Source organism: Monodon monoceros, unplaced genomic scaffold, assembly GCF_005190385.1.
Source record: "Monodon monoceros isolate NGI ecotype Baffin Bay Population unplaced genomic scaffold, NGI_Narwhal_1 Super_Scaffold_22, whole genome shotgun sequence".
Taxonomy (NCBI): Eukaryota; Metazoa; Chordata; class Mammalia; order Artiodactyla; family Monodontidae; genus Monodon; species Monodon monoceros.
In genome coordinates, this window is record NW_021703779.1 from 11371020 (window position 1) to 11396992 (window position 25973).

General features: G+C 39.2%; 1 protein-coding gene across 1 annotated transcript in view; it reads left to right on the top strand.

Moving 5' to 3' along the window:
• The window catches only part of OFD1 (OFD1 centriole and centriolar satellite protein), a 60118-nt gene that overhangs the window by 21736 nt on the left and 12409 nt on the right, over positions 1 to 25973 (top strand). The window contains 9 exon segments of the mRNA XM_029240420.1: positions 19 to 138; positions 1806 to 1876; positions 3181 to 3272; positions 4297 to 4485; positions 13114 to 13206; positions 13742 to 13877; positions 22392 to 22997; positions 23481 to 23601; positions 24741 to 24856. Of these exon segments, the coding sequence (XP_029096253.1) occupies positions 19 to 138; positions 1806 to 1876; positions 3181 to 3272; positions 4297 to 4485; positions 13114 to 13206; positions 13742 to 13877; positions 22392 to 22997; positions 23481 to 23601; positions 24741 to 24856 (1544 nt within the window).

The following is a 25973-nucleotide window of genomic DNA, read 5'->3' on the forward strand; positions in this document are numbered from 1 at the left end:
TGTTTTTGCTAATTTCAGGGCCCAGAGGCTACAAGAAGAAAAAAACAAAAGCATGACAGCCGGGCTCAGGAGGCGGGAGCTGCATATAAAGCGTATTGAGGAGGCCTATGACCTAAAGCTCAAGAATGAACTTCTAAAGTAATTGTTTGGCGTCTTTAAAAAAGTATCATGTTTGAATTAAGTTGATGGAAGCACAGCAACACTAATGAAGTAGATAAGACTAATATTTTATGGCAAAATCCAGTATTTAAAGAAAATATGTGTTTTCGACAGTCAAGCCTTTCCCATGAGTATTTGAGTTAAGATGGTTTTAAACAGATACAGTACAGAGAATAGCATCCTCTGCTCACTCTTGTCTCTCCTCTACTATTTATTGAGGGCCTGTGATTTGCTTGAATTTCTTAGGGCATCTTGTAACTTGCTAAAAAGCTATAAAATGGGAATTATAGTCACTTTTGTCTCTTCCTCTATCCCATTCATATTGCCCTTAAGATGGGGATGTCTAATGATTCATGAATTATTCTGCTTATTGGTTATAGTATTTGTCGATCTGTATTCCTTCAAGATTCTGCAAAGCCAGAATCAAAAGAAACAAACTAGAATTAACTATATAAAGCAAAAAATGATATAGGAAAAGGAAAATATGGGCAACTCTGGTACTATGGCTTTCCTCTAGTCTGGGTTTTGCTGTGTTCTGGTGAATAGTATCTTAGTGCAGAGACATTAAGCCCATATATGGTAACTTTTCTTTTTTTCCATATATGGTAACTTTTCTCTCTAGTGCTCAGTGTAATGTCTAGCACAAAGTAAGTGTTCAGTTAATTGTTTATTGAGTCAGTGAATTCATAGCAGGGAGATGACTCAACTCGGCAGCTCTGGGTATTTCTTAATCATCGGCGTCTCTTTACTGCTTTGTCCATAATTTGGCATTGATATTCCATTACGTAGTATCTTCAAAGGTTTTTTGAGGTTATTCTTTAAAATAATTCAAATAAAAAATATAGCACTTTTCCGTGTATCAGTTTTGACATGATAGACTTTATCCACATATTTTATGTCCGCTTCTCTAATACAGCAGTAAGCTCTGAAGAATCTGTAGTTGTTAAACTTCTAGGAATAAATGAATAAAAGTGTGTATGTTAGACATAGCCATGGAGTAGGGAACTGTTAGGTATTGATGTCTTTGTCTAGCTATGGGTTTCCTTAATATGACTGGCAATTGTTGGGGTTTGGAGGATATTCATCACACGAATGCTTCTTTCCTTTCTCTCATCTCTGAACCAGAAATTCAGCTGGTAATAGTGGGTGGAGATAGTAAAATTCCATGAAAACATGCCTTTCGGTGTCGCCAATCCGTGTATAATTCTGTTGGCAGTGGCTCTCAGTACTGTGCTCAGTTCCTGAGGGTGAAAATTCTTATCCTGCTTCGGGGTGGGGAGGCAGGATAGGTGGATTGGAAGTGACTGACTTGTTATCCTTTCGGATTTAGAGTCTGTTGTGTACAGTGAAGTAACTAAATTTACTTTCTTGCATCAGCGGACACCAACTGAGAAACAGTGCTGTCTGTAACCTCGATAACATGACCCTGTATTTTGTGCTTGAGTTTACAGGATTGCAGCAGGATTTTACTGGACCTTTTATAGCCAGGATTCGGATCCCTGGCCTCACTACTGAGTGACCTTGAAGTTCGTGCATTGTCCATCAGTGCCCTTCGGTGCCCTGGTGCCATAGATAAGCTCATGAACTGATAGCAGTCTGTCTAGGAAGGTGACCTGGAATTCATTTTCCATCCTTCTGATTCTCAGGTGTCAACTTGAACTGAAGGAGGACTGCATCGCTAGAACTAATAGATTGATCGAAGATAGGAAGAATGAAGGTGACCCTTGGGGGGAAAAAAGCTGTATTTTTCAGTTTTGATGCAGGTTATCAGCTTCTTAAGTTGGGTCTGTTCTGTAATCCAAAACATATGTACCTTCCACTTCATCGTTACTATAAACTGACACATTTTTGTCCTTTTAATTTTACAAAATGAAAAAAATAATCTCTGTCTTTCACTATGTTTTTACAAACCTTCATGTTTAACCTTTTGTATATTCACAAAGATCAGTAATTTATCAGTAGAATTTTATTCAACTTTATTTCAGTATATTTTGATGAATAAATCTGTGATGGCAAGAAGGCGGCAGCAGCTTATTGCCATCGGTTGATATTACTCTAAGCCACGAGAGATTTCATTTTTTACTTAGGGAAAATTTTAACTTCTCTGTCCTCTGTGACCTGGTTTCTTATTTCTCTTCTAATATATATTTATGCTTCATGATATTTAAACTTGACATATAATGTCCTAAACTCTTATATGTATTACCACAAGACTAGGAAAGTTGGGTAATTTTTCGATTTTTCAGATATTTTACATTTCAGTATATTTCTAGGAACCAATCTGTGACAAGGACTTTTGGTGAGCATTTCAAATGGATTCTTGGGAGTGAACCAGGGCTGGGTACTTGATACCCATCAGAAGGTCACCCAGTGTGTGTGGCTGCTCCTTTGCAACTATCTTGCTGAGACTAATACCTCTTGAGGAATTAGTACTGTCCTGTAGTCAGCGTGTGATTTTTTTGATGATATATCTATAGAGACTTGTGTTAGATGAAGTGAAAATGACAAAATAATAACTACAAATAACTGCAGTCTTACAGAGTAGTCTTTGTCTTAAGGAAGTTCAGAGCTGTCAGCATGAGGGCCCCGCACTCTGTGCAGGTGGTGTAACTCTGGTGACTTGTGTAGCAGGAGGTTCACCACATGTATGACCATTACAACTGACTTCCCATCACCTATTGAGTAATGGGGCTTACTTATCGCTCGCTGTTTTTTTTTTTGACCCAAATATCTGCTATTTTACGTGTGTGTGTGTGTGTGTGTGTGTGTGTGTTTTGTTTTTTTTTTTAACTGTGCCACGCAGCTTGCGGGACCTTAGTTCCCCAACCAAGGATCAAACCCGCACCCTCGGCAGTAGAAACGTGGAGTCCTAACCTCTGGGCTGCCAGGGAATTCCCTCTGCTATTTTAGATGATGAAATAATGGTCATTAGGTCTGACATACTGACAATAAATGATTAAATGATTTTTGTATTCACTGGGGAAACTTTATGGCCTTTAGTTGGTTGGCTCTGTCTTTCAGAAAAAGCTATACATTTCCAAGAGGAGTTTGCGACTCTTAATTTTAAAAAGGAAGAACTGGATCATTCTGTAAATCGTGTGAAAGAACTTGAGGTAATTGTTAAGCCTATTGGTTTTTTTGAAATAGTTGTTAGACAACATAGGAAATTTTAGCTTCAGTCATACATAATGTCGAGTTATCCTTTTGGTATGTTTGGACTGTTTATTATCTGACTCAGAGGGTGACGGCTGAACTTAATTCAGTTGTTCCTTATTTCAATCTTAGTCTCCTAGAGAAACATAGAAAGAACATGTCCTTTGGGGCCCAGAGTCGTCTTTGAATCCTGTTTGTCTCCCTCACTGCTTTTGTGCCTCTTGGCAAGATCTGTGACCTCAGATCCCTTCTCTGTAAACTCTGGGATATTGCCCACATCCCATGGCTGTTGAGGGACTTCAGTGAGCTGGTTTACTGTGCCTGTCCCATAGCTGGTGTATACTAGTATCTACTCAGCCTCTTCTCCCTACCCCTCAGCAGCAGGTGAAAATTCTTATCACTACATCAGGATCTCACAGATTAAAGTAAAATGAGAGGCATTTTTCACATGATACTGTTACTTTTTTTCTGTCCATTTGTGTGCTTGCTATCCAAAGGACAGGACTGGACCTTCAGGAACTTAAAATTTGTTCTGTATCTAAAATTTATTTTTCCAACTGTGATGACTTGTTTGAGAACTTTATAGGCTCCTGTCTCCAAACATGAGATATATTAGACTAAGAAAAGGAAGGCACCTCATGGCATGTTATTGGTATCTATCTTACCATTTCATATTAAAAAATAGAAATATTATTAACTCTGTGATGGCTTTGGGTCCTTAGTTACATCTGGAAAATTGGGTGATAATCCGAAGGACTTGCTTTGTAGGACAGGGTTCTGCACAAATCGAGTTGGATGAACTTGCCCCATCCCCAGCTCCAGGGCAGAAGTTGTAGTTAGGGTTGTCTAGTTGAAGAGAACCACACTTCAGTCAAGTGACCGTAATTAAATTATGCTGCCCAGCTGAGAGCAGCCCGCCAGCATTTACCTGCATTTACCTGTAAAGTCACTGTTCAAATACAAGTTTTCCTTTTCCAATTCCAGCTTCATTTGGAGTTTGTCAAAGCTCAGTGTTTGGCATTAACAAAGCAAAACCACATGCTGAGTGAGAAGGTTAAAGAGATGAGCAACTATTCACTACTGAAAGAAGGGAAACTGGAGCTTGAGGTGCAAAATAAACTACTTAAACAACAACTGGAAGACATGAAAAGTGAAAACTTGAATCTCCTAAACGTAAGTCTTTTTTTTTTCTGATTTGCCTGTTTTTGTAATTCATGTTAGGTTCACATTAGGGAACTGCTCTAAGGGAGGCTTCAATTGGGAAGATTTTGTAAAGTTAAGATTCTCAGATTGAAATTCCATTCTTTTTGCTTGCTATTCCATAATTCATAGTGTAAGAAGAAACATTTTTTTAATTTAATTTTTATTTTATATTAGAGTATAGTTGATTTACAATGTTAGTTTCAGGTATACAGCAAAGGGATTCAGTTATACACATATCCGTTCTCTTTGAGATTTTTTTCCCATATAGGTTATTACAGATCATTGAGTAGAGTTCCCTATGGTGTACAGTATGTCCTTGTTGATTATCTATTTTATATATGGTAGTGTGCATATGTTGATCCCAAACTCCTAATTTTATCCCTCTCCAGAACTTTCCCCTTTCATAAGTTTGTTTTTGAAGTCTGTGAGTCTGTTTCTGTTTTGTAAATAAGTTCATTTGTATCATTTTTTTTAGGTTCCACATACAAGTGACATCATATTTGTGTTCTTCTTTCTGACTTATTTCACTTAGTATGATATTCTCTAGTTGCATCCATGTTGTTGCAAATGGCATTATTTTGTTCCTTTTTATGGCTGAGTAGTATTCAGTTGTACATACGTAACACATCTTTATCCATTCCTGTGTTGATGGGCATTTCAGTCACTTCCATGTCTTGGCTATTGTACATAGTGCTGCAGTAAACATTGAGGTGCATATATCTTTTTGAATTGTGGTTTTCTCTGGATATATGCCCAGGAGTGTGGTTGCTTCATCATATGGTATTTCTATTTTTAGTTTTTTAAGGAACCTCCGTACTGATCTCCATAGTGGTTGAACCAATTTACATTGCCACCAACAGTGTAGGAGGATTCCTTTTTCTCCACACACTCTCCAGCATTTATTGTTTACAGACAGTTTTTTTAAAGGAATTTTTTCTTTTTTTTTAAAAAACTTATTATTTATTTTATTTTTGTCTGCCTTGGGTCTTTGTTGCTCCACATGAGCTTTCTGTAGTTGCATAGAGCGTGGGCTACTCTTTGTTGTGGTGCACAGGCTTCTCATTGCAGTGGCTTCTCTTGTTGCAGATCGTGGCCTCTAGGTGTGCGGGCTTCAGTAGTTGTGGCGCGTTGGCTCAGTAGTTGTGGCTCATGAGTTTTAGAGCACAGGTTCAGTTGTAATGGCGCATGGCTTAGTTATTCCACAGCATGTGAGATCTTCCCGGACCAAGGCTTGAACCTGTGTCCCCTGCATTGGCAGGCGGATTCTTAACCACCACGCCTCCAGGAAAGCCCTGTTTATAGACATTTTGATGATGGCAATTCTGACCCGTGTGAGGTGATATCTCATTGTAGTTTTGATTTGCATTTCTCTAAAAACTAGCAAAGTTGAGCATCTTTTTGTGTGCCTGTTGGCCATCTGTATGTCTTCTTTGGAGAAATGTCTATTTAAATTTTCTGCCCATTTTTTGATTGGGTTGTTTGAGCTGCATGAGCTGTTTTGTATATTTTGGAGATTAATCCTTTGTCGGTTGCTTCACTTGCAGATGTTTTCTCCCATTCTGTGGGTTGTCTTTTCATTTTGTTTCTGGTTTCTTTTGCTGTGCAAAAGCTTTTAAGTTTAATTATGTCCCATTTTTAAAAAATTTAAAAAATTTTTCGTTACTCTAGGAGGTAGATCCAAAAAGATATTACTGCAATTTATGTCAGAGTGTTCTGCCTATGTTTTCCTCTAAGAGTTTTATAATATCTGGCCTTACATTTAGGTCTTTAATCCATTTTGAGTTTATTTTTGTGTATGGTGTTAGAGAATGTTCTAATCTCATTCTTCTACATGTAACTGTCCACTTTTCCCAGCACCACTTGGTGAAGAGACTGTCTTTTCTCTATTGTATATTCTTGCTCCCTTGTTGTAGATTAATTGACCATAGGGGCGTGGGTTTATATCTGGGGCTTTCCTGTTTTTTGAACTATATTTCTGTTTTTGTGCCAGTACCATACTGTTTTGATTATTGTAACTTTGTAGTATAGTCTGAAGTCAGGGAGTCTGACTGCTGCAGTTTCGTTTTTCTTATTTATTTATTTATTAATTTAATTTATTTATTTGGCTGGGTTGGGTCTTTGTTCAGTGAGCAGGCTTTCTCTAGTTGTGACGAGTAGGGGCTACTCTTTGTTGCGGTGCATGGGCTTCTCATTGCAGTGGCTTCTCTTGCTGCGGAGCACGGACTCTAGGTGCGTGGGCTTTGGTAGTTGTGGCTTGTGGGCTCTAGAGCACAGGCTCACTCGTTGTGGTGCATGGGCTTAGTTGCTCCGCAGCATGTGGGATTTTCCTGGAGCAGGGCTCGAACCTGTGTCCCCTGCATTGGCAGGTGGATTCTTAACCACTGCACCACCAGTGAAGTCCCTCCAGTTCTGTTTTACTTTCTCAGGTTTGCTTTGGCTGTTCAGGGTCTTTTGTGTTTCCATACAAATTTAAATTTTTTTCTTCTAGTTCCGTGAAAAATGCCATTGGTAATTTGATAGGGATTGCATTGAATCTGTAGATTGCCTTGGGTAGTATAGTCATTTTTTAAAAAAATTTATTTATTTATGGCTGTGTTGGGTCTTTGTTCCTGTGCAAGGGCTTTCTCTAGCTGTGGCAAGCGGGGGCCACTCTTCATCGCAGTGTGTGGGCCTCTCACTGTTGCGGCCTCTTTTGTTGCGGAGCACAGGCTCCAGACACGCAGGCTCAGTAATTGTGGCTCAGAGGCCCAGTTGCTCTGCGGCATGTGGGATCTTCCCAGACCAGGGCTGAAACCCGTGACCCCTGCATTGGCAGGCAGATTCTCAACCACTGCACCACCAGGGAAGCCCCAGTATAGTCATTTTGACAATATTGATTCTTCCAATCTAAAAACATGGTATATCTTTCCATCTGTTTGTGTCATCTTCAGTTTCTTTTATCAGCATCTTATAGTTTTCAGAGTACAGGTGTTTTGCCTCTTTAGGTAGGTTTATTCCTAGGTATTTTATTCTTTTTGATGTAATGGTAAATGGGATTGTTTCCTTAATTTCTCTTCCTGATCTTTCATTGTTAGTGTGTAGGGATGCAAGAGATTTCTGTGTATTAATTTTGTATCCTGCACCTTTACTGAATTCACTGATGAGCTCTAGTAAGTTTTCTGTTAACATCTTTAGGATTTTCTGTGTATAGTATCATGTCATCTGCAAACAGTGACAGTTCTACTTCCGTATCAATTTGGATTCCTTTTATATCTTTTTTGTCTCTGATAATTTGGAAGTCCTGTCCACAGCAGTGTTGTATAAAAGTGGTGAGAGTGCACATCCTTGTCTTCTGTCTTTGATTTTGTTTGTTGATAGTTTTTGTGTGTGTGTGTCTTTGCTCTGTTGGATATTTTTTTTAATTTATTTTTTATTGAAGTATATTTGAATTACAATGTTGCATTAATTACTGCTGTACAACAAAGTGACTCAATTATAGATATATATACATTCTTCATATTCGTTTCCATTATGGTTTATCACAGGATATTGAATATAGTTCCCTGTGCTATACAGTAGAATCTTGTTGTCTATCCATTCTATACATACCAGTTTACATCTGCTAATCCCAAATTCCCACTCCTACCCTTTCCCACCCCCCCACCCCCTTAGCAACTACCAGTCTATTCTCTACGTCCCTGATTTTGTTTCTCTTTCATAGATAGGTTCATTTGTGTCATATTTTATTTTTTACTTCTTTCAAGTCACTTTACCTTTTATTTTACTTTTTTAAAGTTAATTTTTATTGGAGTATAATTTCTTTACATGTGTCATATTTTAGATTCCACATATAAGTGATATATGGTATTTGTTTTTCTCTTTGACTTCACTTAGTATGACAATCTCTAGTTGCATCTGTGTTGTTGCAAATGGCATTATTTCATTCTTTTTTCTGGGTGAGTAGTATTCCATTGTATGTATGTACCACATCATCTTTTATCCATTCATCTCTTGATGGATATTTAGGTTGTTTCCATGGTTTGGCTATTGTTAATAGTGCTGCTATGAACATAGGGTGCATGTATCTTTTTTAATTCAAGTTTTCTCCAGATATATGCCCAGGAGTGGGATTGCTGGATCATATGGTAATTCTATTTTTAGTTTTCTGAGAAACCTCCATACTGTTTTCCACAACGGCTGCACTGATTTACATTCCCACCAACAGTGTAGGAGGGTTCCCTTTTCTCCACATCCTCTCCAGCAATTTGTCATTTGTAGACTTTTTAATAATGGCCATTCTGAAAGCTGTGAGATGGTACCTCACTGTGGTTTTGATTTGCATTTCTCTAATAGTTAGCCATGTTGAGCATCTTTTCATGTGCCTATTGGCCACCTGTATTTATTTTTTGGAGAAATGTCTACGTTAGTCTTCTGCCAATTTTTCAATTTGGTTCTTTTGTTTTTGAGCTATGTGAGCTGTTTGTACATTTTGGGAATTAAGCCCTTGTCAGTCTTATCATTTCAAATATTTTCTCCCATTCTGTACGTTGTCTTTTTGTTTTGTTTACAGTTTCCTTTGCTGTGCAGAAGCTTGTAAGTTTGATTAGTTCCCATTTGTTTATTTTTGTTTTTATTTCTATTACCTTGGGAGACTGACCTAAGAAAACATTGGTACGATTTATGTCAGAGAATGTTTTGCCCCCCTTGTCTTCTAGACATTTTATGGTGTCATATCTTACGTTTAAGTCTTTAAGCCATTTTGAGTTTATTTTTGTATATGGTGAGAGGTTGTGTTCTTACTTCATTGGTTTACGTGTGGCTCTCCAACTTTCCCAACACCACTTGCTGAAGAGTCTGTCCTTTTTCCATTGTATATTCTTGCCTCCTCTGTAGAAGATTAATTGACCATAGGTGTGTGGGTTTATTTTTGGGCTTTCTCTTCTGTTCCATTGATCCATATGTCATGTTTTCGTGCCAATGCCATGCTGTTTTGATTACTGTAGCTTTGTAGTATTGTCTGAAGTTTGGGATGGTTATGCTGTTGGAAGTCTTTTAATCACAGTTTCAATTTGGTCTGTTCTTATTTTCTGTTTCTTCCTGGTTCAGTCTTGGAAGATTTGTACTTTTTTAAGAATTCGTCCATTTCTTCTAGGTTGTCCATTTTATTGGTAGATAGTTGCTTGTAGTAGTCTCTTATGATCCTTTGTATTTCTGTGGTGTCAGTTGTAACTTCTTTTTTGTTTCTAATTGTATTGATTTCAGCCCTCTCCCTTTTTCTTGGTGAGTCTGGCTTAAAGTTTATCAATTTTCTTTATCTTTTCAAAGAATCATCCTTTAGTTTCATTGATCTTTTCTGTTGTTTCCTTCATCTCTATTTCATTTATTTCTGCTCTGATCTTTATGATTTCTTTCCTTCTACTAACTTTGGGTTTTGTTTGTTCTTTCTCTAGCTGCTTTAGGTGTAAAGTTAGGTTGTTTGAGATTTTTCTTGTTTCTTGAGGTAAGATTGTATTGCTATAAACTTCCCTCTTAGAACTGCTTTTGTTGCATCTCATACGTTTTGGATTGTCGTGTTTTTGTTTTCATTTGTCTCTAGGTATTTTTTGATTTTCTCTTTGATTTCTTCAGTGATCCATTGGTTGTTCGGTAACATATTGTTTAGCCTCCATGTGTTTGTGCTTTTCCGGTTTTTTTTGTTGTTGTTGTAGTCGATTTTTAATCTCATAGCATTGTGGTAGGAGAATATGCTTGATATGATTTCATTTTTCTTAAATTTACCGAGGCTTGCTTTGTGACCAAGCGTGTGGTCTATCCTGGAGAATGTTCCATGTGCACTTGAGGAAAATGTGTATTGTGCTGCTTTCAGATGAATCGTTCTGTAAATATCAGTTAATTCCATCTGGTCTAATGTGTAACATAAGGCCTGTGTTTCCTTATTGATTTTGTGCCTGTATGATCTGTCCATTGATGAAAGTGGGGTGTTAAAATCCCCCACTATTATTGTGTTACTGTCGATTTCTCTTTTTATGGCTGTGAGCATTTGCCTTCTATATTGCTCCTCTGTTGGGTGCATAAATACTTAAAATTGTTATATCTTCTTCTTGGATTGATCTCTTGATCATTATATAGTGTCCTTCTTTGTCTCTTGTAATTGTCTTTATTTTAAACTCTATATTGTCTGATATGACTATTGCTATTCCAGCTTTCTTTTGATTTCCGTTTGCATGGAAAAATTTTACCATCCCCTCACTTTCAGTCTGTATGTGTCCCTAGATCTGAAGGGGGGCTCTTGTAGACAGCATATATATGGGTCTTGTGTTTGTATCCACTCAGCCAGTCTATCTTTTGGTTGGAGCATTAATCCATTTACATTTAAGGTAATTATTGATATGTACTTAACTAACATTTTGTTAATTGTTTTGGCTTTGTTTTGGAAGGTCTTTTTTCTTCCCTTCCTATTTTGTTCTCTTGTGACTTGATGTCTGTCTTTAGTGTTGTATTTGGATTGATCTTTCTTTTTTGTGTGTTTATCTATTGTACATTTTTGGTTTGTGGCTCCCGCATGAGGTTTTGATATAGCAGTCTATATATGTACAAGATTGCTTTAATTTCCACTGCATTCGTACTATCCTCTTCCCATGATTGCTGGTTTTGGTACCATATTTGTGTGTGGTGATTTCCTACCTTTGTTTTATTTGCCTTTACTGATGAGCTTGCCCATTCATAATTTTCTTGATTCTAGTTGTGACCTTTTCTTTTCTGCCTAGAGAAGTTCCTTTAGGATTTCTTGTAAAGCTGGTTTGGTGATGCTGAATTCTCTAGATTTTCCTTGTCTGTAAAGCTTTTGATCTCTCCATTGAATCTGAATGAGAGTCTTGGTGGGTAGAGTATTGTTGGTTGTAGGTTTTTCCCTTTCATCACTTTAAATATACCTTGCCATACCCTTCTGGCCTGCAGAGTTTCTGCTGAAAAATCAGCTGATAACCTTATGGGGATTCCCTTGTATGTTATTTGTTGCTTTTCTCTGCTGCTTTTAATATTTTCTCTTTGTCTTACTATTTTTGTCAATTTGATTAATATGTGTCTCGATATGTTCCTCCTTGGGTTTATCCTGTATGGGACTCTCTGTGCCTCTTGGACTTGAGTGAGTGTTTCCTTTCCCATGTTAGGGAATTTTTCGGCTGCTATCTCTTCAGATATTTTCTCAGCCCCTTCCAGCCTCTTCTCCTTCTGGGACCCCTTTAATGCCAATGTTTGTGCATGTAATGTTGTCCTAGAAGTCTCTTTGACTGGCCTCATTTCTTTTCATTCTTGTTTCTTTATTCTGTTCCTCAGCAGTGATTTCCACCAATTTGTTTTCCAGCTCACTTACTCATTCTTCTGCCTCATTTATTCTGCTATTGATTTCTTCTAGATGTGATATATATACACATACACACACACACACACTGGAATGTCACACACAATGGAATGCAAGCGGGGTCCACTCTTCATTGTGGTGCACGGGCCTCTCACTATCACGGCCTCTCTTGTTGCAGAGCACAGGCCAGACACGCATGCTCAGTAGTTGTGGCTCATGGGCCTAGTTGCTCCGTGGCATGTGGGATCCTCCCAGACCATGGATCGAACTTGTGTCCCCTGCATTAGCAGGCAGATTCTCAACCACTGCGCCACCAGGGAAGCCCCATTGACGGGTTTTGATAGAGCACCCCTTATCTGTCTCTGTAGGGAGAAGAGGTGGGCTTTCAAGTTAATTTGAGGATTTGAGAGAGTTCTGTTATGTGGAGAAGGACGCAAGAATAGTAAAATTTGCATTTATGTGCATTAAATTATTTTGTTTTGAAATTTATGAGTCAGAATTGCTTGTAGTCCATTTGATAGAATTAATACAATACTGTATGCATACAAAAAAGGAAGAACAATTTGAAACTTGTTTGGCTGCTTTTAAAAGTCAAGCAGCATAAGTCAGAAAGAGAAAGACAAATATAATATCGCTTGTATGTGAAATCTAGAAAGATGGGACAGATGACCTTACTTGCAAAGCAGAAATAGAGACACAGATGTAGAAAACAAACTTACGGTTACCAAGGGGAAAACGGGGTGTGGGATGAATTGGGAAATTGGGATTGACATATATACACTACTATGTATAAAATAGGTAACTAATGAGAACTGACTGTATAGCACAGGAAACTCTACTCAGTGCTCTGTGGTGACCTAAATGGGAAGGAAATCTAAAAAAGAATGGGTATATGTATAACTGATTCACTTTGCTGTACAGCAGAAACTAACACAACATTGTAAAGCAGCTATACCCCAATTTAAAAAAAAATAGATAAACAATAAGGACCTACTGTATAGCACAGGAAACTATACTCAATATCTTGTGATAACCTATAATGGAAAAGAATCTGAAAAAATATATATTATGTATATGTATAACTCAGTCATTTTGCTGTACACTCGAAACTAACACAACACTGTAGGTTAACTGAACTTCAATTAAAAAAAAAAAAAAAAAAAGTTAAGCGAAATGAGAACACTTCAGGGTGGTAACAACCAGGCTCTTCTACCTTCTTAGGCATGGCTCAGCCATCTCCTAAACTGCTTATTTTTCAGAAAGAATTAAAGAAAGCAGAAAATACTATCACCTTTGAGTATAAGGAGTTTGAAACCCACAAAGAAGCTCTGCAAAAACAGCTGCAAAGCGAAGTGAGTATTTCTCCTTGAGCACCCAAGGGTTAGGCCAGTTCACCGTGTAGATGTGTGAACTTGGCAGACGCCACACTGGTGTAAGTGGGATTTATTTTAACATCAAAGATCCCCCAAGGTGCTAAAGGGTGTCCTTTCTCCTCTGAGAGAACTGTGCAGTGGTTATGTGACTTTATATTCATAATAGTCACAAAATCCAGAGGCAAACAAACTCACTTAAACACAAAATTTTCCAAGTCCTGATGGTGCCCACAGTGGAAGTGTCTCGATTCTCACCCTGTGACTTGAAAATACTGCTGCCCTCTCTGGTGTCTGCCCATGCCCTGCAGTAGCTGCTCTGACGTGCGTGTAAGAAGAAATGGAAACTTGTGTTATCGGTCGTCATTTTCAAGGGACCCTGTGGGTTATGGGTGTAAAGCTGCTCAAAATTGGCAAAACAAAAAAAGAGAATAAACCCAGTGAGAGAATTGTTCCCTTTGAAGTGAGCTGTGATTTGTTTTTCATTGATTTCTTTTTCTTCTCTAATTCTCTGCAGATTGAGCACTCCGCCCAGGTGAAGGCCCAGATATTAGAATACGATGCTTCTGTCAAGAGGTTAACTATGCAGGTTACCGATTTAAAATTGCAACTGAAACAAACTCAGATAGCTTAGAGACATTTTTAACCTGTGTGTGTGTGTGTAAAACTTCTGACATTTGTGGAAATGTAGTAATTGTTACTCATTGAATTTTTAGTAATTCTTATAGTAGGGGTAAAGCCATAGAGCCACGGGCCATCTTAGAAGTCAAACTCCACTCCCTGTCCATTTCATGGATACCAGCCAGGTCGTCAGCTGAAGTGACTTGCTTTCACAGGTGCCCCATGCTTGGGGGAGCCTCATACTCCAGATAGGAAAGGTGTGGTAGTGATGCAGAGGCCCCCAAATTCATCCTGGACCTAGGCGTTCCTGTTTTATTTGCTACCCTGATAATAAGAGCGGTCTGCTCTTCAGTGGTTTTATATACTCCTTGACAGGTGTATATACCTGTGGGAGAAGCAGAGTGCCCTGGCAAAAAAGAGCACTGCTTCTGGAATCAGAAAATGGGTTTTGTACCCCAGTTTTGAAGTTAGTTGTTTGGCCTTGGACATGTTGCTTTTAACTTCCTTGGGCTTCAGTTGCCCCCTTTGTAATGAGGATAATAATACCTTCTGTACCATGGAGGATGAAGGGGAAAGGTGATTGGCTCCAGTACAGTGCCTTGGGCATATGAAATACTGGGGAGATGGCCACTGCTACCATCTTATTACTGTGTCTTCCTGTGGATGCGTGACATCTGCCCCTTCTCCTTCATAAGAAGTGTTCTGAGGCTTAGACACTTCCTTTAGCTGCTTTCAATCTCAGTGGAAGTTCCTGAGTGTTCATGATTTTGAGCCTTCCTCAGTTCCTTCTTCCCACTCAGGCCCTTGGCCCCTTCTCCCCAAGCCACTTTTATTGTGGTCTCTTTACTCATCTCTACTCTTTCCCGTTCCTCATTTTCTCTCCACAATTCTGCCTTTGCCAAACTGCCCACAGCTGAAACTGTACCAAGCTTGTATCTTTAGAAATAGTTGATGGATGAGGATGGAAGCTAATGAGGATGGAAGCTTCTGGAACATGGGCATCACAAGCGTCTGTCCCATGGTATCATCACGGTGGCCTTGCAGGAGAGGAGTGGTGACATTTGCCAGCACAGTGGCTCAATGCCTTGCTAACTGGGGGATTCAGCTGCAGTCCGCCATCCGTGACGTGGGAGCTGTGAGTTCTAGGCCCACAGTGGAGGCCTGACCGCATGTCCTCCTTATCTGAGACTCAGGCCGTATGCAGTGGATTTTGCCGCAGCCCTGGGAGTTCGGGGGCGGCATCCTGTAGTGCGACGCATTCATTATTTTGAAGTCAAACGTGAACGTTCATGGTGGGTGAAATAATTAAAGATTATAAATGGGTTTTATATCAGCTCAGGTCAGGGTTTTCAACCACATGAGTTCAAGTCTGGTTAGGCTTTGTCCCCTAATACATTGTAAATACCTTTTCACTTCTCAAAGCTTTTAGATTTCAAGGTCGTGCATAATGGATTGTGAAATAATAACATACATTACGAATGAAGGCATATGAAGCAGTAGCTGGTACACATAAGCTCTCAAGTAAATGTTACTAATTACTGTTATGACCGTGGTTTCACAAACTTTTATTTTTTTATTTTTATTTATTGAAGTGTAGTTGATTAACTTAATTTCTGCTGTACAGCAGAGTGATTCAGTTACATGTATATATACATTCTTTTTGATATTCTTTTCCATTATGGTTTATCATAGGATACTGAATATAGTTCTCTGTGCTCTACAGTAGGACCTTGTTGTTTATCCATTCTATATATAATAGCTTACATCTGCTAACCCCAACTTCCCATTCCATCCCTCCCCCAACCCCCTCCCTCTTGGCAACCACAAGTCTGTTCTCTTTGTCCGTGAGTCTGTTTCTGTTTCGTGAATATGACGCAAATGAACATACCTTAGATTCCACATGTGATTTCACATGGTATTTGTTTTCTCTTTCTGACTTACTTCACTTAGTATGATATTCTCTAGTTGCATCCATGTTGCTGCAAGTGGCATTATTTTGTTCTTTTTTACAGCCAAGTGACGTTCCATTGTGGGTGTGTGTGTATGTGTATATATATCACATCTTCTTTATCCATTCATCTGTTGATGGACATTTAGGTTTCCAAGTCTTGGCTATTGTAAATAGTGCTGCTATGAACATATGGGTGCGTGTATCTTTTTGGATTAGAGTTTTGTCTGTATACGTGCACAGGAGTGGGATTGCTGCATCATATGGTAATTCTGTTTTTACTGAGGAACCTCCATACTGTTTTCCATAATGTCTGTACCAACCTACATTCCCACCAACAGTTCTCCACACCCTCTCCAGCATTTTTATTTGTAGACTTTTTAATGATGTTTATTCTGACTGGTGTGAGGTGGTACCTCATTGTAGTTTTGATTTGCATTTCTCTAATAATTAGCGATGTTGAACATCTTTTCATGTGCCTATTGGCCATTTGTATTTCTTCTTTGGAGAAATCTCTACATAGGTCTTGTGCCAATTTTTCGATTGGGTTGTTTGTTTTTTTGTTGTTGAACTGTATGAGCTGTGTGTATATTTTGGAAATTAAGCCCTTGTTGGTTGTATAGTTATCAAATATTTTCTCCCATTCTGTGGGTTGGCTTTTGTTTTATGGTTTCCTTTGCTGTGCAGAAGCTTGTAAGTTTGTTTAGGTCTTGTTTGTTTATTTTTGCTTTTATTTCTATTGCCTTGGGAGACTGACCTAAGAAAACATTGGTACGATTTATGTCAGAGAATGTTTTGCCTGTGTTCTCTTCTAGGCATTTTATGGTGTCATGTCTTATATTTAAGTCTTTAAGCCATTTTGAGTTTATTTTTGTGTATGGTGAGAGGGTGTGTTCTGACTTCATTGATTTACATGTGGTTATCCAACTTTCCCAACACCACTTGCTGAAGAATCTGTCCTTTTCTCGTTGTATAAGTATATTCTTGCCACCTTTGTTGAAGATTAATTGACCATAGGTGTGTGGGTTTATTTCTGGCCTCTTTATTCTGTTCCATTGATCCATATGTCTTTTTTTGTGCCAATACCATGACGTTTTGATTACTGTAGCTTTGTAGTATTGTCTGAAGTTTGGGAGGGTAATGCCTCCTGCTTTGTGTTTTTGCCTTAGGATTGCTTTGGCAATTCTGGATCTTCTATGGCTCCATATAAATTTTAGGATTATTTGTTCTAGTTCTGTGAAAAATGTCATGGGTCATTTGATAGGGATCGCATTAAATCTGTAGATTGCTTTGGGTGGTATGGCCATTTTAACAACATTCTTCCAAACCAAGAGCATGGGATATCATTCTATTTCGTTGAATCATCTTCAGTTTTCTTTACATAATTCTCAGCATGTAAGTCTTTCACCTCCTTGGTCAGTTCCATTCCTAAGTATTTTATTTTTTGAGGTGTGATTTTGAAAGGTATTGTTTTTTTACATTCCCTTTCTGATATTTCATTGTTAGTGTAAAGAAATGCAACAGATTTCTGTCTGTTAATCTTGTATCCTGCTGCATTGCTATATTAGTTTATCAGTTCTAGCAGTTTTTGTGTGGCGTCTTTAGGGTTTTCTGTATATAGTATCATGTCACCTGCATATAGTGACAATTTTACCTCTTCCCTTTCAATTTGGATACCTTTTATTTCTTTGTCTTGTCTGATTGCTGTGGCTAGGACTTCCAGTACTATGTTTAATAGAAGGGGTGGGAGTGGGCATCCTTGAGTTGTTCCAGATTTTAGCAGGAAGGCTTTCAGCTTTTCACTGTTGAGTATTACATTGGCTGTGGGTTTGTCATAAATAGCTTTTATTATGTTGAGACATGCCTCTCTGTACCCACTTTGGTGAGAGTTTTTATCTGAAGTTTGTCAGATGCTTTTTCTGCATCTGTTGAGATGATCATGTTTTTGTCTTTTCTTTTCTTTATGTGGTGTATCACATTGATTGATTTGCATATGTTGAACCATCCTTGTGAAGTTGGGATGAATCCCACTTGGATTCATCAAGTGAATGAATCCCACTCGGTTTGCTAATAGTTTGTTGAGGATTTTTGCATCTATCTTCATCAGAGATATTGGCCTGAAGTTTTCTTTTTTGGCAGTATCTTTGTCTGGTTTTGGTATCGGGGTGATGGTGGCTTCGTAGAATGTCTTTGGGAGTGTTCCCTCCTCCTCAAGTTTTTGGAAGAGTTTGAGAAAATCAATATAAGTTCTTCTTTGTATGTTTGGTAGAATTTGCATGTGAAACCATGTCCTGGACTTTTGTTTGTAGGGAGTTTTTTGACTACAGATTCTAGTTCACTTCTAGTCTCGGTCTGTTCAAATTATTTATTTCTTCTTGATCCCATTTTGGTGGGCTATATGTTTCTAGAAAGTTGTCCATTTCTTCTAGGTTGTCAAATTTGTTAGCATATAATTGTTCATAATATTCCCTTAGGGTTTTTTGTATTTCTGTGGTATTGGTTATTATATCTCCTTTTTCATTTCTTTATTTTGTTTATTTGGATTCTCTATCTTTTCTTCTTGGCGAGCCTGGCCAGAAGTTTGTCCATCTTGTTTACCCTTTCAAAGAATCAGTTCTTGGTTTTATTGACTTTTTCTATTTTTTTTAAGGTCTATTTTATTTATTTTCTCTCTCATCTTTATTATTTGCTTCCTTCTACTGACTTTAGGTTTTGTTTTTTTCTTCTTTTTCTGATTTTTTTAAGTGGTAGGTTAGGTTTTTTATTTGACATTTTTCTCGATTTTTGTTTTTTTTGAGGAAGGCCTGTATCATTGTGAACTTCCCTCTAAGAACTGCTTTTGCTATGTCCCATAGATATTTTATGGTTCTGTTTTCATTGTCATTTGTCTTGAGGTATTTTTTAATTTCCTCTTTGATTTCATCATTGATCCATCGCTTTTTTTTTTTTTTTGCAGTACACAGGCCTCTCACTGTTGTGGTCTCTCCCGTTGCGGAGCACAGGCTCCGGACGCGCAGGCTCAGCGGCCATCATGGCTCACAGGCCCAGCCGCTCCGCGGCATGTGGGATCTTCCCGAACTGGGGCATGAACCCACGTCCCCTGCATCGGCAGGCAGACTCTCAACCACTGCGCCACCAGGGAAGCCCGATCCATTGCTTTTTTAGTAGCATGTTGTCTAGTCTCCATGTAATCGTTTTTTCTCATTTCTTTTTCTGTGGTTGATTTCTAGTTTCATGCCATTGTAGTCAGAAAAGATTCTTGAGATAATCTCTGTACTCTTAAATTTGTTGAGGCTTTTTTTGTGCCCTAGTATGTGTTCATTCCTAGAGAATGTTCCATGTGCACTTGCGAAGGACGTGTATTCTGGTTTTCTTTTTGTTTTGTTTTGGATGTAGTGTTCTGAAACTATCAGTTAAGTCTAACTGTTCTATTGTGTTGTTAAGTATCTCTGTTGCCTTACTGATTTTTTTTTTTGTCTACAAGATCTGTCCATTGATGTGAGTGGCATGTTAAAGTCTCCTACTATTATTGTATTCTTGTCAGTTTCTCCCTTTATGTCTGTTAGTATTTGCTTTATGTATTTGGGTCCTCCTGTATTAGGTGCATATATGTTGATGTCTGTAAAATCCTCTTCTTGTATTGATTCTTTTATCATTGTATAGTGTCCTCCTTTATCTTTCTTTATGGCCTTTGTTTTAAAGTCTATTTTGTCTGATGTGAATATTGCAACCCCTGTTTTCTTGTCATTTCCGTTTGAATGAAATATCTTTTTACATACCCTCACTTTCAATCTGTGTGTGTCCTTTGCCCTAAAGTGGGTCTCTTGTAGTCAGCCTATTGTAGGCTCTTGTTTTCTTTTAAATCCAATCTTCCACTTTGTGTCTTTTGATTGGAGCATTCAGTCTGTTTACATTTAAGATGATTATTGATAGATATGTATTTATTGCAGTTTTAAGCCTTGTTTTCCCATTGATTTTATATTTCCTTGTCCATTTGTTTTTGTTTTTCCTTGTGTGGTTTGATGACTGTCTTTTGTATTATGCTTTTGGTTTCTTGTTTTTGTTTTTTGTGAATCTGTTGTATGTTTTTGATTTGTGGTTACCCTGTTTTCAAGTATGTTAATCCCATTCTGTATCTACTTGCCTTAGACTGGCAGCCATATAGGCTGAAACACATTCTAGGAAATGAAAAAATAATCTACACTTTCTTAATCTCCTCCCCCACATGTTAAGATTTTGATGTCCTCTTTTACATCTTTATATTCATTCTTTTGCTGTTCATTGTGGTTATCATCATTTCACAGAAATTTTTGATTCTTTTTTAATCTATGTACTGGCTTATTTAGTTGATTTGCCTTTTCCGCTTTTCTATTTAGAGAAGACCTTTCAATGTTTCCTTTAGGATAGGATTAGTGTTGCTGTATTCTTTTAGTTTTCACTTGTCTGAGAAATTCTTCATCTCTCCTTGTATTCTAAGTGATAATTTTGCTGGGTAGAGTATCCTAGGTTGCAGATTTTTCCCTTTCAGGACTTAGAATCAGTCTCTCGCCACTCCCTTCTGGCCTGCAGTGTTTGTGTAGAGAAGTTAGCTGATAGCTTTATGGGGGTTCCCTTGTAATTAACTTCTTGTTTTTCTCTTGCTGCTGTTAGCATCTTCTCTTTAACTTTCACCATTTTTATTATAATATGTCTTGCTATAGGTCTCTTTGGGTTTACGTTGTTTGGAACCGTCTGTGCCTCCTGCACCTGGATATCTGTTTACTCCTTGAGGTTTGAGAAGTTTTCAGCCATAGTTTCTTCAAATACATTTTCGATCCCCTTTTCTCTCTTCCATTTCTGGAATCCCTATTATGCATAGATTGGCACACTTTATATTGTCCCATAGTTCATTTATATTGGTTTCATTTTTTTTTTCATTTTGCTTTCTGTCTGCTGTCCTGATTGGGTGATTTCCATTATTCTATCTTCCAGATCACTTATTCATTCTTCTGCATTATTTGTTTTGTTGTGGCCATGCTTCACAGCTTGTGGATTCTTAGTTTCCTGACCAGGGATTGAACCTGCACCCTCGGCATTGAAAGTGCGGAGTCCTAACCACTGTACCACCAGGGAATTGCCTGTTCTTTTGCATTATTCATTCTACTATTCATTGCCTTTAATTCAGTTTTCGTCTTGGCAAATGAGTTTTCTAATTTTTCTTGGTTCCTCTTTATAGTTTCTTTCTAGTTCCTTTTTACAGTACTCTGCATTTTTGTCGATATCCTTTCTTAATTCCTTCAGTATTTTCCTTATCTCCTTTTTGAAATTGATGTCTATTAAACTGAAGAGATCTGTTTCATTGTTTGTTCTTTTAGGGGAATTTTCTTGGCCTTTTAACTGGGCGCGGTTCCTCTGCTTCTTCATTTTACTTATATTTCTCTTATTCTGTGAGTTTAGGAGAATCAGTTATCTACTGTGGTCTTAGAGGGCTATATATATGTGGCATCATCACTGTGTAGCATCTGTGGGTTTCATATTTTTTTGGCATGAGAGCCGTTTTTAGTATGGATGCCTGTCACCTCTTTCCTCAATGTGTGCTGGTCGTTATCCCCTTGATCGAGGGGGTGTGCAGACGCAACAGCTGCTGCCCAGTCCTGGAGTTCTCAGCAGCAGTGGGGTCTCGTGCACCCCTGGAGCACACAGTGGGAGAAGAGGCAGCTTGCAACTGCTCCTGGAGCCTGGGAAGGCAGCTGTGGTGGCTTGTGACCACTCCTGGAGTCTGGGAGGGCAGCGGTGGTGGCAGCTGGAGACTGCTCCTGTAGCTCGTGTAGGTGGTGTCTTGCTGCCTTAGAGCATACACAGTGAAGAAGGCTGCAGTGGCGGGTCCCACCCCTCCACTTGCTCACCCCCCAAACAGTGGCACCTGGCTTCTCTGCATACACCCTCAGGTGTGGTTGCATCAGACTTCCGCTCCTTCAGTCTGTTTCCACTCAGCCCACCCCAGTCCTCTCCCTGGGTCTGATCTCCGAAGCGTGAGCTTCAGCACCCAGCCCCGGCTCACACTGGCGGATGCGCATCTCAGGCTGGGGAGTACAAGGTGGTGGCACAGACCTTTTGTGCAGGTCTCTCTCCATCCTAGCTGCTGCAGACTGGTTGCTGCATTCTCCTCTGAAGCTCTCTGTCTGTCCCGGCTGATCTCCACGCCAGTGAAGGGACTTCCTGGGGTGCAGGAACCTGGCCTCCTTCACAGCTCCCTCCCAGGGTGCAGGTCCTGTCCTGATTCCTTTCTCATTTTCTTTTTTTTTTCTTTTTTCTTTTGTCCTACCTGGTTGCATGGAGATTTTCTTGCTCTTTCAGGTGTCTGAGGTATTCTTCTAGCATTCAGTAGATATTCTGTGAGAATCGTTACACATGTAGATATATTTTTGATGTATTTGTGGGAGGAGATGAATTTCATATCCTGCTATTCCACCATCTTGATTCCTCCCTCCACAAACTGTTTAATGTGCCAGTTTGCCCTTATTACTTTGATTTTTCAGAAAAGAAATTCTCAGTATATTTTAATTTGATTCTCCACCTTTTCCCTTCCTGTCTCACACTGTCTGTTTGTAACCCATAGCGCTGAAGAACGAAGTGTACCGCAACGCGAAGCAGTCTTTGTTAAATCACTCCATCAGTGAGTTAATGAGTGGCAAGGAGGAACCTTGTGATGATGACGTAAGTGGGGATTTCTTGAAAAATCCTCTGAGACAAGAGGAACTGATGGCAGGCCCAGTTATACCACAGATCCCCAGTTACCCAAATGCCAGCACGGAGAGTAGTTCCCCTGATTCCGACCTTGAGTTTGTAGCCAATACCACGGCAAGGGTGAGAGAGCTGGAGCAAGAGGCCGAATGCTTGGAAAAAGCTTTCCAAAACTACCATTGAAGGGTCAGTTGGTGCCCCGCCAAGAGCCCATCGGCAAACAGGAGCCTGCCCGCCCTGCACCTGCTGAGAGCTCTCAAGAACGTCCCTGCAGGTGCTCCTGAGAGGTGTGTTTTTGCAGAGGACAGAGTTGCCTCTCAGCAGCCTCTGTTGAATGCGCACAGAGGGGACGAGAGTGAGGCACCTGACGTGCCAGGCAGCACAGCCTCAAGGTCACACAAGGACACGGCCTCTAGACACCTCTCCTCCACTCCCCTCCCCAAAGCAAGGAGAAGCCTTGATAGTGAGATGTACCTGGAAGGTAAGCTACTGCCACAGGCGTTGGGGATGCTCTGGATGTGGGTGGGTTGGTCCTCATCGGCCCAGGATGAGGACCGCAGGAGCGCAGCCAGCACAGCAGCAGGTCGTGGGAGCCGGGCCCAGGAGAGCCCTGCCTTTGAACCGCGGGCTCCTGGGGAACCACGGCGTCTGCCCCGAGTCACAGCTGGTGTGGGAGGCCGTGGGACAGAGCATCAAGTGCCAGCGTATTGCTCGGCACAGAAAGGTGCTCAGAGACTGGCACTGGCTTTGCCTTGGCTGCCAGTTAGTTTCATGTGTTTTCTTGTTACCGCTGCAGTTTCATTCAGGTGCCTGAATTGCCAGTTCTGTGGATCATTTACACAACTCCACTGTTTGCAAGGATGATAGAATTCATTTTCAAAGTAATAGAATTCTTTAGAAACGACACTGCTGTCTTCTCCACACAATCTGTAACATGCCCACCCTGGTTCCTCCTTCCTTGTAGGGCTGGGCCATTCCCCCACCGCTGTCCCCTGTCCTAACAGAATGCCGCAGCCTTCACCTGTCGAGTCCAGGCACAGCCTTTCCGCGCACTCGCTCTCCAGCGCTGCGGAGCAGAAGGCTGGGTATGTACCGCCTTCTGCCCAGGCTCTGCCAAGGCTGGTTGCTGCCTACGATCTCGGTCATGGCATGTTTGGGTCTTTTAGGTGATATTAAAGACTATGTGACAGTATAGAATTTGCAGTCAGATTGTGAGATGTGTGATCTTTGAGAATCACCTGAATTACCTGGGAGAAAAAACACTCCTTTTAGCCAATGAGTAATTTTTATTTGTTTGCTAAACTTGATGTATAGAATATGTACTGTGGTATTAATAAGCATCTACATAGTTCCATGAATAAAATTGGTTTATAAAGATAAAACAGATATACAAACTGTTTTGTATAAATAAATTTATACAAATAAATTCAGTGTAATCTTAAAATAGTTTCATACATCATTAAAAAGTCACAAATATTTAGGTATTAAAATATAAGTAAATAAGGTTCCACTTTGTAAATCATTGAAATAAATTTGAAAGTGATATTGGGTCCTAGGATATGATGGCTGAAGCAGGACGCAGTGGGTGTGTTGAGAAGCTCGGGGGAGGGAGGGGCAGGCTGGGATTTGAGTCACTTGGGGGCCTCCTGCCTGTGTCCAGTCCCCATGGCAGGAGATTCTGACTCCTTCATTCTGGGCTCAGACCTAGGCATCTGTGTGTTGCTATGTGTTGATGCAATTCTGTACAGAGTTGAAAACTGCCACATGTGCCTGTCCTGGTCCTAAAGTATGTAATATTTTTTATATCACTCCCTATGTGCTAAAGCCAAGAGGAGAGGCAGGACACATGGCTGAGGTAGGGCACTGTAGTGTATTGCATCTTCAGCTGGCTCATGCTGAAGGTATGCAGAACTTTTCAAAAACTTTTCAGAAATTTTTTGTAGTTGTTTAAAAAAAAACAAAACTTCCTCCTAGGAACAGCCTTGTTATTCTCTGTTAACAATGGTAGTACCTACCTCACAGCCTGAGGTGGTCTGGAGGAGTGACTGAGTTAAAGTGTATTAACTGTTTGGAATGATGCCTAGCTCTTATTCTCTATGAGTCCACAAAAAGTTAACTTTCTAAAGCATTTTCTTGAGTCACAAAAGGCTTTTTCATCACCCTGTGCTCTTGTGTCTTACATTATTAAAGCTTCACATTCTTGAATTTTATTCTTCCCATCCAGTCTTTATCAAAGACAAACAGAACTTCAAGACTTCAAGAACAGAACTTCAAGTGAATTTTCAAATCTAGACAAGCTAGCTTTTAAGGATCATGAGGAATTTGAACCATCTTTTGAATGTAAGTTTAAATATTAATACTTGTTTTTGTGAGTTCAAAATGTAGAAAGTTAGTTTTGGCAAAACATACCCATTGTTATAAAAAGCATAGCAGTTACGAATTAGGACATTTTTATTTTCTGATAAAACCACACATACAGATATAGCGCCTCATTTTTGGATCAGAAAGATTTTCAGGTTCTGAGTTCCATTTATTAAAAATTTCAGGATAACTAGTTGCAAAGTTAGAGCTAAGCACATAAATGAATCCTTAATTTATGAAGTTTAGGATTGCCTCCGATTTAAAATAAATGACTTCTTAATTTTGCTTTTTTTCCCTCTTTTATGGAATGTGAAAAAGTTATTTTTTTTTTTGATTATACTGATTCCATAAATTGCCTCAGATTTAGAAAACCCTTTCTTAGTTAGAGAGTGTAGGTAAAAGAGTATTAGCTTAAGAGTCTAGAAACTGGTATCCTGATTTTGGCCCTGCCTTATACTGAAGCAGGAGGCTCCGAGGTAGAACAGTCTAAAATAAGGATTTAGAATTGTCCAGCTCTGAGGTTCTTTCTGGCTTGGCAAGTCTTGTGTTTTTTTGGTTATAGAAGCTTTATTCATGATAGCCAGAAACTTGAAACAGCCCAGGTATCCTTCAATTAGTGAATGGTTAAACAAATGATGGCAAATCTATACCATGAACTACCACTCAGCAATTATGTGAAACAGAGTATTGATACATGCAACAGTTTGCATGGATCTCCACGGAATTAGCTTAGTGATAAAAATCGATCCCAATATTACATACTGTAATAGTTTATATAACATTCTTTTTTTTAATTGAAGTACAGTTGATGTACAATATTATATGTTACCATGTACAATATAGTGGTTCACAATTTTTAGAGGTTATACTCCATTTACAGTTATTATGGAATATTGGTTCTATTCCTTGTGTTACATTGGGAAGTCTTTTTTTTTTCTCATTGGAGTATAGTTGACTTGCAGTGTGGTGCTAATTTCTGCTGTACAGCAAAGTGACTCAGTTATACGCCTATATACATTTTTTTATATTCTTTTCCATTATGGTTTATCCCAGGAGATTGGATACAGTTCCCTGTGCATATAGTAGGACCTTGTTG